This window comes from Anolis sagrei, chromosome 2 (assembly GCF_037176765.1).
Source record: "Anolis sagrei isolate rAnoSag1 chromosome 2, rAnoSag1.mat, whole genome shotgun sequence".
NCBI classification, from domain to species: Eukaryota; Metazoa; Chordata; class Lepidosauria; order Squamata; family Dactyloidae; genus Anolis; species Anolis sagrei.
The window spans coordinates 28,392,649-28,407,116 of record NC_090022.1 but is presented as its reverse complement, the minus strand read 5'-3'; the positions used below and the strand labels follow the sequence as shown (position 1 = coordinate 28,407,116).

Sequence of the window (14,468 nt, the reverse complement as noted above, 5' to 3'; positions counted from 1 at the left end):
TTCCCCATTTCTGCTGAATTCCAGTTATTTATTTATCGTGTCATCAGCAACCATTGTTTTACAATTCTAACAGAGCAAAACAAACACAGAGATTAAAATGAAAAAGAAAAAAAAAAAAAAAAAAAAAAAAAAAAGAAAAAAAAGAAAAAAAAAGAAAAAAAAACCACACAGATTTTGTAAATTTGGTATTTGGTTAAATGTCCTTTGACCAGTATCTGGCCACTTGGAGTGCCTCTGGGGTTGCCGCAAGAAGGTCCTCCATCGTGCATGTGGCAGGGCTCAGGGTGCATTGCAGCAGGTGGTCAGTGGTTTGTTCTTCTCCGCACTCGCATGCCGAGGATTCCACCCTGTAGCCCCTCTCATGGGGGACATGAGAGAAGCCTCCTCGCAGGATTGCAAGACATCCGGGCGTCCCCTGGGCAACGTCTTCGTAGACGGCCGATTCTCTCAACCCAGAAGCAACCGGAGACGACTTGAAGCATGCAAACAAGGAAGCAAAACAACCAACGGTCCTTTTCAGGACCAACCATGACAATAATCGCAATCAACATCGAAGGCATGTCAGCTGCCAAAGAACAACTGCTTTATGAACTGAATTCCAGTATTCCATCAGCAACTGTTCAGTACTGGATACCACTCAATAATTTTTATACATCCTCAGAGCAATTCTGTGAATTTGTTTGCAAGTTCTGGTCATCTCTTAGAGCCTTAAAAGAGCTATCACAATATGCCAGCACTATGTGGAAGTCCCATAATTTTATTCTTCAGAAAACACTATCAATGGGGTGTAGTAGGCATTGCATTATGCCTGTGATGCAATGGCAGAAATATATGTTTGCCTCCAGAAAAATTCTGGAATTTCTCTGATCTGTGGATTTGGATAACCCTATTATTTCCAGCTAATATTACTTCATGGTGGGGAGGCAGGAGAATGAGAAAGACTGTTAGAGCAAAACATTATGTGTATAATCCAGCTACAAACCCGGGTCAGTTTTCATGCACTCAACCACCACTTCGACAAGAATATATATGTAGGCCAATATCCATCATTCTTATATTCCTCTCTGTTAGAACGAAGATTTTTATTTTTATTTTGTCGTGTCAGGAGTGACTTGAGGAATTGCAAGTCGTTTCTGGTGTGAGAGAATTGGCCGTCTGCAAGGACGTTGCCCAGGGGATACCAGGATGTTTTGATCTTTTACCATCCTTATGGGAGGCTTCTCTCATGTCCCCGCATGAGGAGCTGGAGCTGACAGAGGGAGCTCATCCACACTCTCCCCGGATTCGAACCTGCGACCTGTGGGTCTTCAGTCCTGCCGGCACAGGGGTTTAACCCTCTGCACTACCAGGGGCTCCAGAACGAAGATGGAAGGATAAAACTGTCAGAGAAGATTGGCTTAGGAACTATACATTATTAGAATAGTGAAATGAACTAGAGTAGTCCCTCGACATTTGCTGTGGTTAGAGGCACGGGACACCCACAAAAGTGAAAAAGTCACAAACAACTAACTTTTTTTAATCAAAAAAGAAAACGTGTCTAAGAATCTCTAGGTCAGTGGTTCTCAACCTGTGGGTCCCCAGATGTGTTGGCCTTCAACTCCCAGAAATCCTAACAGCTGGTAAACTGCCTGGGATTTCTGGGAGTTGTAGGCCAAAACACCTGGGGACACAAAGGTTGAGAACCAATGCTCTAGGTGCTCCAGTGTATCCTGTCAACTTCCAATGGAAGTTGACTATAGAGTTGCACTGGAGGAACTAGAGTGACAAGATGAATCAAATCCACAGATAATCAAATCCACAAAAGTTAAAATCACAAATATGGAGGGCCAGTGGTATTAAACATTAGCATCAATACAATACATCTAAGGCACAAAAACAAAAGTTAAAAGCCAGGTATGTCCCCATAATAAACTGATCAAGCTCAGTGACTAAGTTTCTGAATTTAAGCCTGTTTCTGCTTAATACACTGAGCAAGCTCAGCAGCTAAGGTGCTCACTTTAAATCACTAGCTTCAGAGCCCATTTTCAGGACCGCAATGCAGCCTTTAAAATTGTTATGGAACAAAGAGCCTGCAGACAGTAAACATATCTGGAACGGCTAGAAACCTGCTGCAGAGCAATGATTTAGCTGTACCAATTACCTTCTATTGGCAGCAAATCCAGTCCTCCCTCTATAAGGACTATCCCCCCCCCCCCACACACACACACACACTCTTTTGTCATTGTAGGTCAGGAGCTGTAGGTTAATAATACAGCTAAAATTCCACATACAGGAACTGCAAAGTCAATTGCTGGCATCCCCTACTAAAATAACCTTGAATAACAGGAGTGGGTGCTTGAAACAATGGAGAATAATTTCCATTGAAAATAATTTAATGGACTAAAAGGGCCAGTGGTTTGGCAGTCAGGTTCCTTGTGGATAGACATGTTCAGAGTGTCCCTGGTCACATCGAAAACATAAAAAAGACTTGACTAGACAACCTCAATTGTTAGAAATTCCCTATCATATACTCAATACTTTTACCCCACCACTGGGGAAACCTGTAAGGAAAATCACTTGTGAAATTCTCAAATCAAATGTTCAAGAGGAAATGTTAGTTGATGTTTAACCAAGCCATGTCCCTAATTTGGAAACGTTCCAGGAGACTTGCAACGACCTTCCTATTATATTGACTCCTTTTCTATCAACAGCTAAGACTTGTATCAGTGAGAGTTAAAAGGAAACCTAGGCATTAAATAAAAGTTCTACATATGGAAGATGTCGAGAACAAGGAAAATCTGTTTGCAAGTGTGGGGTTAGCTACTGGAAACAAAATACTGGCACAGTGGGCTCTTGTTCTGACTCTTGTCACATGATTTTCACAATTTGATAATCCGGAGACACAAATTAAGCGATCAGTATCACTTGATGGGTGGCTTGGCTATGTTTATTAGATTATGGTGGTTTTTTATTTCCATAAACTATTGTGGGGAAGGTCGTTGAAGGCACAGAAACACATGACGTATTAAGAAAAGGTGAAAACTATAAATCTTTAAATTTCACATCTCCCATTCTTTTATCTGCAAAAGTAAGTATTTAACCCACATATTCTTGCCTTGGAATAAGGCAAATTTAGCCTATGTAACAAACAAATTGGATGGGTCAAGCCACTGATTCCAATATCCGGCTTCTGAAAATGGTTAATTAAATACATTCTGTTAGAAATGTAAAGAATAAGATGAGCATCATGCTCCACTTATTAGCCCTCGTTATCTAAAACAGTAGGCCCTCTTTATCCACAGATTCCCCATCCATTTGAACCATCTGCAGTTGGAAAATATTTCCCCATCCCTCCAAAAAAAAAAAAAAAAAAAAGCAAAAGCAAACTATGCTCTTGTCATTTTATATAAAGGACACCCCTTTACTATGCCACTTTATATAATGGGACTTGAGCATTCATAAAACCAACCTCTATGGTTATGAAGGGTTCACTAAATTCTGAAGTCTACTGTCTTCAAATATGGAGTGGCCAATGATCAACGACAGACCTAGTATCTACCCAAAACTCTGTCTAATTCTCAAGTCTCTTTCTTGTCTATGTAACTGTCACCCCTAGGTAATGCCTGGCTTGAAAACAGTACATGTAGAATCAAATCAAAGAGTTGGAAGAGACCTCATGGGCCATCCAGTCCAACCCCCTGCCAAGAAGCAGGAATATTTCATTCAAATCACCCCTGACAGATGACCATCCAGCCTCTGTTTAAAAGGGATCTGGTAGTCTTAGTAGGCCGCAAGATGAACATGAGTCAACAGTGTGATGTGGCAACTTAAAAAACCAATGTGATTATAGGCTGCATGAATAGGAGTACAGTGTCTATTAAGGGAAGTCAGATTCCCACTCTGCTTTGATCAGGCCTCATCTGGAATAACACTGTGTCCAGTTCTAGGCACAATCAAGAAGGACAAGCGAAAAGTGTCCAGAGAAGATCTGCCAAAATGGTCAAAGGTTGCCAAGCTGTCTGAGGAATGGCTGAGGGAGCTTGGAGAAAAGAAGGCTGAGAGGGGACATGATAACTGCATTTAAATATCTGAATGGATGTCACATTGAGGAGGAAGCAAGCTTGTTTTCTGTTGCTTCTGAGACTAGGACACGGAACAATGGATTTAAAGTACAGGAAAAAAGATTCCATTTTAATATTAAGAATTTCCTGACAGTAAGAGCTGTTTGGCAGTGGAGTATGCTGCCTTGGGTTGTGGTGGAGCCTCCATCTTTGGAGCCTTTTAAGCAGAGGCTGAATGGCCATCTGCTAGGGGTTGCTTTGATTGTGCTTTCCTGCTTGGCAGAAAGGGGTTGGACTGAGTGACCCTTAGGATCTCTTTCAACTCTATGATTCTATTCTCTTTTTCTTCAAAGGTGAATATGACAACTATGATCAGTCACCTTTTTCCTGGTATAATATTAACTTAGATGGAGTAAGTCTGTTCCCAAATTGGTCAATGATCAAGCGCAAAAACAGAACAGAGTATTCTCTCAGTGTTTTTATTAGTAGTAGTAGTAATTTTCCCACTTCCAGGGGGTGTTACGCCCTAAAATGTGCAAAAGCAGAAGGCATTTGCATATACATGGGTCTATATGAGGACACGAAATCTAAAAACAAGACGACTCTTCTGTGCAATATTAAAATATTTACAGCATAACCATAGCTGATGTTTACAACTGTACTTGGCCGGAAAGGATCATATGAGCTTTGCTGTTAATTTGGTATATTAAAGCAAAAAGAAAAATAAAGTTCCACAATTTTATGTAAGACTAACTACGTTTTGGTTCTGTTGCAGAAGAACAGTGATTGCCTTTGGTAGCAGAGAGTCTTAGTATCAGTTTTGTATCCACAGATCTTTGCATCCTATCACAACCTCTATGCAAGTAATACAGTAAATTGAAACGAATCTGACATTAAAATGGCAACATTCAGAAAGTTACCCCCAATATTACAATCCCAGACAGGATGGAAAGTTTTCAAGAACTAAGTTTATTTTGTGAACTTAATGGAAAAACCCTCCTGACAATTTGCATTTTATCTCATCTGTCACTGGGTAGAATACAATACCTCATACATTTCCTAAGAAGTGGTTTCCCAATTGCAAAGTTTGTTTTCAAACAGAAATTGTTTATTTATAGATGCCTGTTCTTTCGGAGAGCTTCCCAAGCAAGCAGATCAGCTTTCCAGTACAAGAACTATTTCCAGAGTAGTTTCTCAAATGGTTCCTATTACATGTCTAGTCACGGAGAAGAATTATTACGTATGTGTGCATAAATACTTGAGGGGCCAAATTAAACTTCACCTGATGATGAGATAATGGTCAGTTTGCGTAAGTAACTGGGAGACAAGGAAAGAAGACTGCATGCTTCTTTCCTTGCCTCCTCATGCTGAGCCTCCTCATGTAATTCTAACAGGAAACAACATGAATCACGGGCACACCTTTGCTCAGAGGTACATTTTCTGTTGTTCACAGCTTTGGCAGAGAGGGCTAAAGACCGTGTAAAGCTACAGCTCCCATGGTTCCATAACATTAAGCCATGACATTTAAAGTGGTGTCAAAATGTATTAATTCTACAGTGCAGACACACTCTTAGAATGGCAAACCTCACTTGAAGTTTCTCTAGTAATTGCATACCACTTCTCTACTACTGGAATATTTAACCCTGCTAAGGATGTATACATGTTTGGGACATCTTGTCTACACACTATATGTGTGTGTTTGTCCTGAGACAGGATCAGAATCCCTGCTGATTCCAAGCACCTTCACCAGGACTGTCGGGCCACCACCAGGCAGGAAAATTACCAATTACACTATTGAACACCATAGGTTTTTAAATCCTTGCGTGTTATTGTTTATATGTGAGTTATATTAATTGTATTGTTTTTGCTTATTGTATTTTGTTTTGATGTGTTGTAGGGCTTGGCCTCATGTAAGCCGCTCCAAGTCCACTTGGTGAGATGGTGACGGGGTATAAATAAAGTATTATTATTATTATTGTTGTTGTTGTTGTTGTTCCTGGGTTCTAAATGTCATTTCCTAATTAGTTCTATTATAAAAACATAGAAAAGGTTTGTTACACATAAAAACTATTTTGCAGGATGGACATCCTGCAGCACACTTTGCTCTAGCTTTTCAGTGAATATCTCATCGAGTCTCAATCACATCAACACATTTTGTGGCAGTCACAAAAATGAAGTTTCTGGAGTATAACAACTACTTTCAAAAGAAGTACCACACAATTAAACAGCAAACAACACTTTCAAACCAAGAACAGAAAAAAATTGTGAAACTTTGTTACACAGTGTTATTTTTTATTCTTAAATTTTTATTTTGTTATAAGTGATGTTTACAACAAAAATGAAGGGGATATTGCAATTGAATGGTGAGGGGGGAATAAGGAGCAGGAGTTACACTGTTATTTTAAATTTTTACTACTTTGGTTTAATGTAATTAGAATTAACTTGTTTGGCTAATTTTATGTTTAACTCTATCTTAATATAGATACTTTGTAGATTTTAAAATGTACTGTTTTTAAGGTTGTGAGCCCCTTTGGGGCTGAATCTAGAGATAAAAGCAGGTACAATAAATACAATAATAATAACAACAACAATATTAACTATGGCAGTTTGATACCAGTTTTAACTACTTATAGAAACAGTACATTAGAGCTTTCTGGCAAGGAAGTAGAACCACCCCTTGTCCAACTATATATCCCAGGATTCTAGGGGAGAATGCACCTGCACTATAGAAGTAATTTAGTCTTGACACTTTAATGGCTCAAGGCTATAGTGTTCAACAATACAGATCCAGCAAGGAGACCCTTAAAGGTAAAGGTTGTCCCCCGATATTAAGTCCATTAAGATATTAAGAGGTGTCTGACTCTGGGGTGTGGTGCTCATCTCCATTTCTAAGCCAGAGAGCCAGCGTTGTCCATAGACACCTCCAAGGTCATGTGGCCAGCACAACTGCATGGAGTGCTGTTACCTTCCCGCCGGAGTGGTACATATTGATCTACTCACATTTGCATGTTTTCGAACTGCTAGGTTAGTAGAAGCTAGCGCTGACAGCGGAAGCTCACACCACTCCCCGGAATCAAACCTGTGACCTTTCGGTCAAAAAGCTCAGCAGCTCAGTGCTTTAACCCACTGCACCACCAGGGGCTCCAAGGAGACCCTTATCTCCATCCAATTCAGTGTCAACTGGCACCTTAAAGCCACCAGAGAGGGTACATTTTCAGGGCGGCTCTGAAGTTACGGAACACAATGCCAGAAGAAGTCAGAATCCTAGAGTAGGAAGAGACCTTGTGGGCCATCCAGTCCAACCCCCTGCCAAGAAGCAGGAAAATCGCATTCAAAGCATCCCTGACAGGTGGCCACCCTTCAGGGGTGAGAAGGGCAGGTTATAAATGCAGGAAATAAATAAATAAGCCACCACACTCCAGGGGCAGAGAGTTCCACTGCCGAACAGCTCTCCCGGTAAGGAAGTTCTTCCTAATGTTCAGGTGGAATTTACTTTCCTGTAGTTTGAAGCCATTGTTCCGTGTCCTAGTCTTCAGGGTAGCAGAAAACAAGCCTGCTCCCTTCTCCCTATAACTTCCCCTCACATATTTATACATGGCCCTCATCATGTCTCCTCTCAGCCTTCTCTTCTGCAGGCTAAATATGCCCAGCTCTTTAAGCCGCTCCTCATTGGGCTTGTTCCCCAGACCATTGATCATCTTAATCGCCCTCCTCTGGACACATTCCAGCTTGTCAACATCTCCCTTCAATTGTGGTGCCCAGAATTGGACACAATATTCCAGATGTGGAATATTCCAGGCTAAACATACCCAGCTCTTTAAGCCGCTCCTCATAGGGCTTGTTCTCCAGACCTTTGATTATCTTAATCGCCCTCCTCTGGACACATTCCAGCTTGTCAACATCTCCCTTCAATTGTGATGCCCAGAATTGGACACATGTGGAAGATTCCAGGCTAAACATGCCCTGCTCTTTAAGCCGCTCCTCATAGGGCTTGTTCTCCAGACCCTTGATCATCTTCATCTCCCTCCTCTGGACACATTCCAGCTTGTCAACATCTCCCTTCAATTGTGATGCCCAGAATTGGACACATGTGGAATATTCCAGGCTAAACATGCCCTCCTCATAGGGCTTTAAGCCGCTCCTCAGAGGGCTTGTTCTCCAGACCCTTGATAATTTCAGTCATGGTATAATGTTATGAAATCCCGAGTTATAGTTTACAAAACTGAAGCTCTTGTAAAACTACAGCTCCCAGCATTCCACAGCACTGAAGCATGGCAATTCACTGTATGGAAGTGGCTTAACAGTGTAGTGAGGCGACAACTCAACCCCGCCCCCAGGAACCGCGTGGAGCAGCGGCCTCTCTCCTTACTTACTTGTAGGTGAGCCCGTCCCCGCAGTTGAGCATCTGCTGCGCCGTGAGCCCGTCGTCGGGGACGTAGCCGGTGCCACCACTGATGAGGTAGTCCGCCATGATGCCTGCCTGCCTCTTTCTCTCCCTCTGCGCCTCAGCCAATCCCCGCCTTGATCCTCGTCGCGCGACCACTCGGCTGCCTTCACCTCGAGCGCATGCGCTCTGCTTCCTTCTCCTCTCCTTTCCCGCTCTGAAAAGAGAGCAGAACCGGCGAGGCGCGAAAGTAAAAGGGGAAGGCAAGGCTCCTCCCACTGGAAGCCCCGCCCACTCCCCCTTTCTGCGTGACGTCACGCCTGTTCCCATACAAGGCTTGTGTCATGTGACCCTTTCCCCCTTTTATGCTTACAAGCAAAGATGTGTTTATATATATATACGAGGCATGGGCAAACTTGGGCCCTCCAGGGGTTTTGGACTCCAACTCCCACAATTCCTAACAGCCTACGGCTGTTAGGAATTGTGGGAGTTGGAGTCCAAAACCCCTGGAGGACAAAATGCAAATTAAAATATTCTTCAGTAATAATACTTTGGGTTGTTGTAGGTTTTTTCGGGCTATATGGCCAATGTCCTAGAGGCATTTTCTCCTGATGTTTCGCCTGCATCTATGGCAAGCATCCTCAGAGGTAGTGAGGTCTATTGGCACATCTAATCACCTCTCAACAAAAGATTGCCCCAGGCACTGCCAGGCCATCAAATGCTAATCAAGGTGATCAGTTAAAACATTCACACCTAGCTCCAACAGACAAGAGTCCTTTGTCCCACCCTGGTCATTCCACAGATATATAAACCCACTATGTGTGTGTGTTTATATATATATATATATATATATGGACAAAATGCAAATATGTATATATCCCCCTACTATATATATCCACATGGGTATATACAGTGTGTGTGTATATGTGTGTGTGGGTATATGTGTGTATGTATGTGTGTATAAAATACACACAAACATACATACATGCACACACACACTGTGTAGGTATGTGTGTGTGTGTGTGTGTGTGTGTGTGTGTGTATATATATATATATATATATATATATATATACATGGACAAAATGCAAATTAAAATATTCTTCAGTAATAATAGTTCTTTGGGTTGTTGTAGGTTTTTTCAGGCTATATGGCCATGTTCTAGAGGCATTTTCTCCTGACGTTTCGCTTGCATCTATGGCAAGCATCCTCAGAGGTAGTGAGGTCTATTGGCACATCTAATCACCTCTCAACAAAAGATTGCCCCAGGCACTGCCAGGCCATCCAATGCTAATCATAGAATCAAAGAGTTGGAAGAGACCTCATGGGCCATCCAGTCCAACCCCCTGCCAAGAAGCAGGAAAATTGCATTCAAATCACCCCTGGCAGATGACCATCCAGCCTCTGTTTAAAAGCTTCCAAAGAAGGAGCCTCCACCACACTCCGGGGCAGAGAGTTCCACTGCTGAACGGCTCTCACAGTCCGGAAGTTCTTCCTCATGTTCAGATGGAATCTCCTTTCTTGTAGTTTGAAGCCATTGTTCCTTGTCCTAATCTCCATGGAAGCAGTAAACAAGCTTGCTCCCTCCTCCCTGTGGCTTCCTCTCACATATTTATACATGGCCATAATCAAGGTGATCAGTTGAAACATTCACACCTAACTTCAGCAGACAATAGTCCTTTGTCTCACCCTGATCATTCCACAGATATATAAACCCACTTTCCTAGTTCCAATAGACCTCACTACCACTGAAGATGCTTGCCACAGATGCAGATGAAACATCAGGAGAAAATGCCTCTAGAACATGGCCATATAGCCCGGAGAAACCTACAACAACCCAGTGATTCTGGCCATGAAAGCCTTCGACAATACTTCTTTATTTATATCCTGCCCCATCTCCCCGAGAGGACTTGGAGAGGTTTACAATATATGCAAATTAAAATATTGTTAAATAAAAAAAAAATCCCGCCTCATCACCCCGAGTACTCAGAGCAGCATACAATATGTATACATACACACACACACACACACACACAAACACACAATATGTATACATATATATACACCCTTAAAAAGTTTATAATTTAAGAATATTTTAATTTGCATCCCCCCCCCCCCAAAAAAAAAGTGTACATGTATAATACAGGAATGTTTCTGTTCTGCAATCCCTCCTCCCCTCCAAATGTATACATCTTTGACATTTTATATTTGTGGAACTATTTTTATTTTTGGGCAGCCCTCCCCCCTCCAAATGTATGCATCCTTTATCAGTTTCAATATATAGTAGACCCCTCACAGGATTAAAGAGTCTGAATTGTAAAGCATCCTAAGTTACCTCTGAGGATGCTTGCCATAGATGCAGGCGAAACGTCAGGAGAGAATGCCTCTAAAACATGGCCATATCGCCCAAAAAAAAAAACTACAACGACCCAGTGATTCTGGCCATGAAAGCCTTTGACAATACATCCTAAGATAACTTCATTGGAAGTTTGCATCTCCAATGCTAGGAGGATGATGTGACTACCTGGCATTAAAATGTCATTTAAGATAGCATCTGTAGCTATTATTACTGTAGCCTTTATTCTTCAACATAAATGCATTTGCGTAGCTTTCGAATCTGCCATTGGCTGTTAAAAGGTGGATGCATATTGTATTGTCGAAGGTTTTCATGGCCAGAATCACTGGGTTGTTGGAGGTTTTTCAGGTTCTATGGCCATGTTCTAGAAGCATTTTCTCCTGACTTTTTGCCTGCATCTGTGGCAAGCATCCTCAGAGATTGTGAGGATGCTTGCCACAGATGCAGGTGAAACATCAGGAGAGAATGCTACTAGAACATGGCCATACAACCCTATCACAACCCAGTGGATGCCTATTTCTGCGACAACCCCTTTATATATACAAATTGTATAAAAGCTTGGCTCTCTAGAGATCGTCGTCATCCCCCATTATATACTGTGGCAGACTAACCTGGTTATTTCTTATCAAAAACTTATTCATAAAAATCCCTGAAAGGCAGCGAGCTTCTCCTGGGCCTTTACTCCAAGAGAGCAGTGCCACCTCTCGGCAGCATGGAGAGATCACTTCAGGTTGAAAAGTGCATAGGAAAGGTGGACAAGCCCCAACTTCGCTCCAAGGACACAATGTAAAGTCAAGGGCACTTTCAAGTGTGTTCTAGAAAATAAAATATCCAAACAGGAAAATAGAAAGCATTTAACATTAGGAAAAGCAGTTTGACAGTGGACTCTATTGCCTCAGAGAATGATAGAGTCCCTTCTCTGGGGTTTTTTTTAAATCAGAGGCTGGATGGCTATCTGTCCAGAATGCTTTGATGGTGTGTTCCTGCATGGCAGAATGGCGTTGGATTGGATGGATTTTAGGGTCTCCTTCAATCCCACTTTGATTCCAGACTAAAGTTGTCTCTACACTGTAGAATTAGTGCAGTTTGAGACCACTTTTAACTGCTATAGCTCAGCACCATGGGATTGTAGGCATTGTAGCTTTATAACGTTTGTAGCCTTTGCTGCCAAAGAGTGCTGGTGCCTGACCAAACTACAACTTACATGATTCATAGAATCATAGCGTTGGAAGAGACCTCATGGGCTATCCAGTTCAACCCCATTTTGCCAATAAGTACCAAAATTGCATTCAAAGCACTCTGGCAGATGGCCATCCAGGCTCTGCTTAAAGGCCTCCAAAAGAGACTCCACCACACTCCAGGGCAGAGAGTTCCACTGCTGAACAGTTCTCAGTCAGGAAGTTCTTCCTAATGTTCGTGTGGAATCTCCTTTCCTGTAGTTTGAAGCCATTGTTCCACACCCTAGTTTCCAGGGCAGCAGAAAACATGCTTGCTCCCTCCTCCCCATGACTTCCCCTCACATATTTATACATGGCCATCATGTCTCCTCCTCAGACTACTCTTCTGAACATGCCCAGCTCCTTAAGCTGCTCCTCATACAACTTGTTCTCCAGACCCTTGATCATTTTGGTCACCCTCCTCTGGACACATTCAATAACACTGAGGCTATGTGAAACTACACCTAGTATACAGGATGGTTGTATTACTTCATTAAAGGCAAGTATTTCATACAGTGGCAGTTGTCGGGACACGTAAGTGGAGCGTTTTGCTGCAATTGTGCTTATAGGATAACTTCTGATTTGTCATTATGTGATGAGAACAGAGTAGACTGGTCTTTAGTGTAAACCAGCGTTTCTTACACCCTGGTCTTCCAGGCGTTTCAGACTTCAGCTCTCAAAATCCCCAATCACTGGTCGATAGTTGAGACTACTGGTGTTGAAACTGGGAAATTAGTAGTCTAAACACAGCTCTTCTTACATTCTTAACTTCTTGCAAATTTTAATTTGTTTGGGATTGCCAACAATGTAACTTACCTACAATCATCCTCCACTGTACTGAAGTTTATTTTTGATTTTGTCCAGCTGAAGACAACTTCACACATTAGCTATGAAGAGTATTTTAAATGGCTAATTTTAGTAAAAGATAGTGCAGTACTTGTATACAGCAAGAAGTTGCTCAAGTAAACAATATTTTTACCTGTTAAATATCCCATATTCTACATCCTAGTTAAGGTGTGGAATTTAATCACATACATTTAGTCATATACATGTGTGTATATATGTGATGTGCCATTATGAAAAAGTTCAGGAAATATGAAGTTGGTTAGAGATTTTCAACCTCTGTTAAAACTTTAGGATTCAACATATAATGATCAGTTAACAGTGTGCAATGTGTAGTACTGTATACAGATGTATAATTTCATACTGCATGTTGTTGTTCATTCGTTCAGTTGTTTCTGACTCTTCGTGACCTCATGGACCAGCCCACGCCAGAGCTCCCTGTCAGCCGTCACCACCCCGAGCTCCTTCAGTCAAGCCAGTCACTTCAAGGATGCCATCTATCCATCTTGCTCTTGGTCGTCCCCTCTCCCTTTTTCCTTCCATTTTCCCCAGCATCATTGTCTTCTCTAAGCTTTCCTTTCTTCTCATGATGTGGCCAAAGTACTTCATCTTTACCTCTACTATCCTTCCCTCCAATGAGCAGTCGGGCTTTATTTCCTGGAGGATGGACTGGTTGGATCTTCTCGCAGTCCAAGACACTCTCAGAACTTTCCTCCAACATCCCAGCTCAAAAGTATCTCTCTTCCTTTGCTCAGCCTTCCCTATGGTCCAGCTCTCATATCTGTAGGTGACTATGGGGAATACCATTGCTTTAACTATGCGGATCTTGGTTGCCAGTGTGATGTCTCTACTCTTCACTATTTTATCGAGATTGGTCATTGCTTTCCTCCCAAGAAGTGAACGTCTTCTTATTTCCTGGCTGTAGTCTGCATTCATACGGCATAGAAACCAATATTCTGCAGATAGGTCCTAGATAGCTACTTTTCCAAGAAAAATAACAGCACTGTTTGTAGAAGAGGCTATAAGTTCCCCACCTTAGAAAAGCAAGATTCTTTCCCAACATAGTGGGCCACTGGTATCTTCTTGGATTTGGTTACAAGACTCATGTATCCACTCTCTGTGGACATCATCATCTGTGGATCCTCAAGTCCCACTATACACAATGGCATAGTAAAATGATGTCCCCTTACTAAAACATGGCAAAATTAAAGTTTGCTTTCAGGATTTTGTGTGTGAGGGATATATTCTAGCCATAGGTGGTAGAATACAAGGATGCAGAATCTGTGGATATGGAGGGAAGATTGTATTTGGCAGCTTCCCCTGTTACTAGTATGCTTTACTCTTTCCTGACAATCAGCTCTTCAATTTAAATACAAAAGAACACATTTGTGGACTGACTGTGGCTTTCTTCACAATCCGAGGTTAGTTAATAATTCGTTTTGGTTGTACAAAGTTCTTCAGTAGAACAAGGGATTGAACAGAGCAACTGTAACTGCCCTCTGGTTCATGGATTTATTTCAAACAGCAGGTATGGAATTGGAGACCTTAATTCCAAATCACAGCCTTGTGTTACTTCTTGTTTTTATGTGAAGCCGATCTATCACAGGGTTTTACTGGCATGATTTGTTAA

At 41.9% G+C, this 14,468-nt stretch overlaps 1 protein-coding gene across 2 annotated transcripts in view; it reads right to left on the bottom strand.

The window, feature by feature from the left end:
* Positions 1-8,665, bottom strand: part of IMPDH2 (inosine monophosphate dehydrogenase 2) — a 38,506-nt gene extending 29,841 nt beyond the window's left edge. Inside the window, exon 1 of one of the 2 annotated variants that reach the window (XM_060766487.2) lies at positions 8,414-8,665. In XM_060766487.2, the coding sequence (XP_060622470.2) occupies positions 8,414-8,511 (98 nt within the window). In that variant the 5' untranslated portion in view covers positions 8,512-8,665. The remainder of the gene's footprint in view (positions 1-8,413) is intronic. The other variant, XM_060766488.2, reaches the window with a different exon arrangement.
* Positions 8,666-14,468: the final 5,803 nt, after the last annotated feature.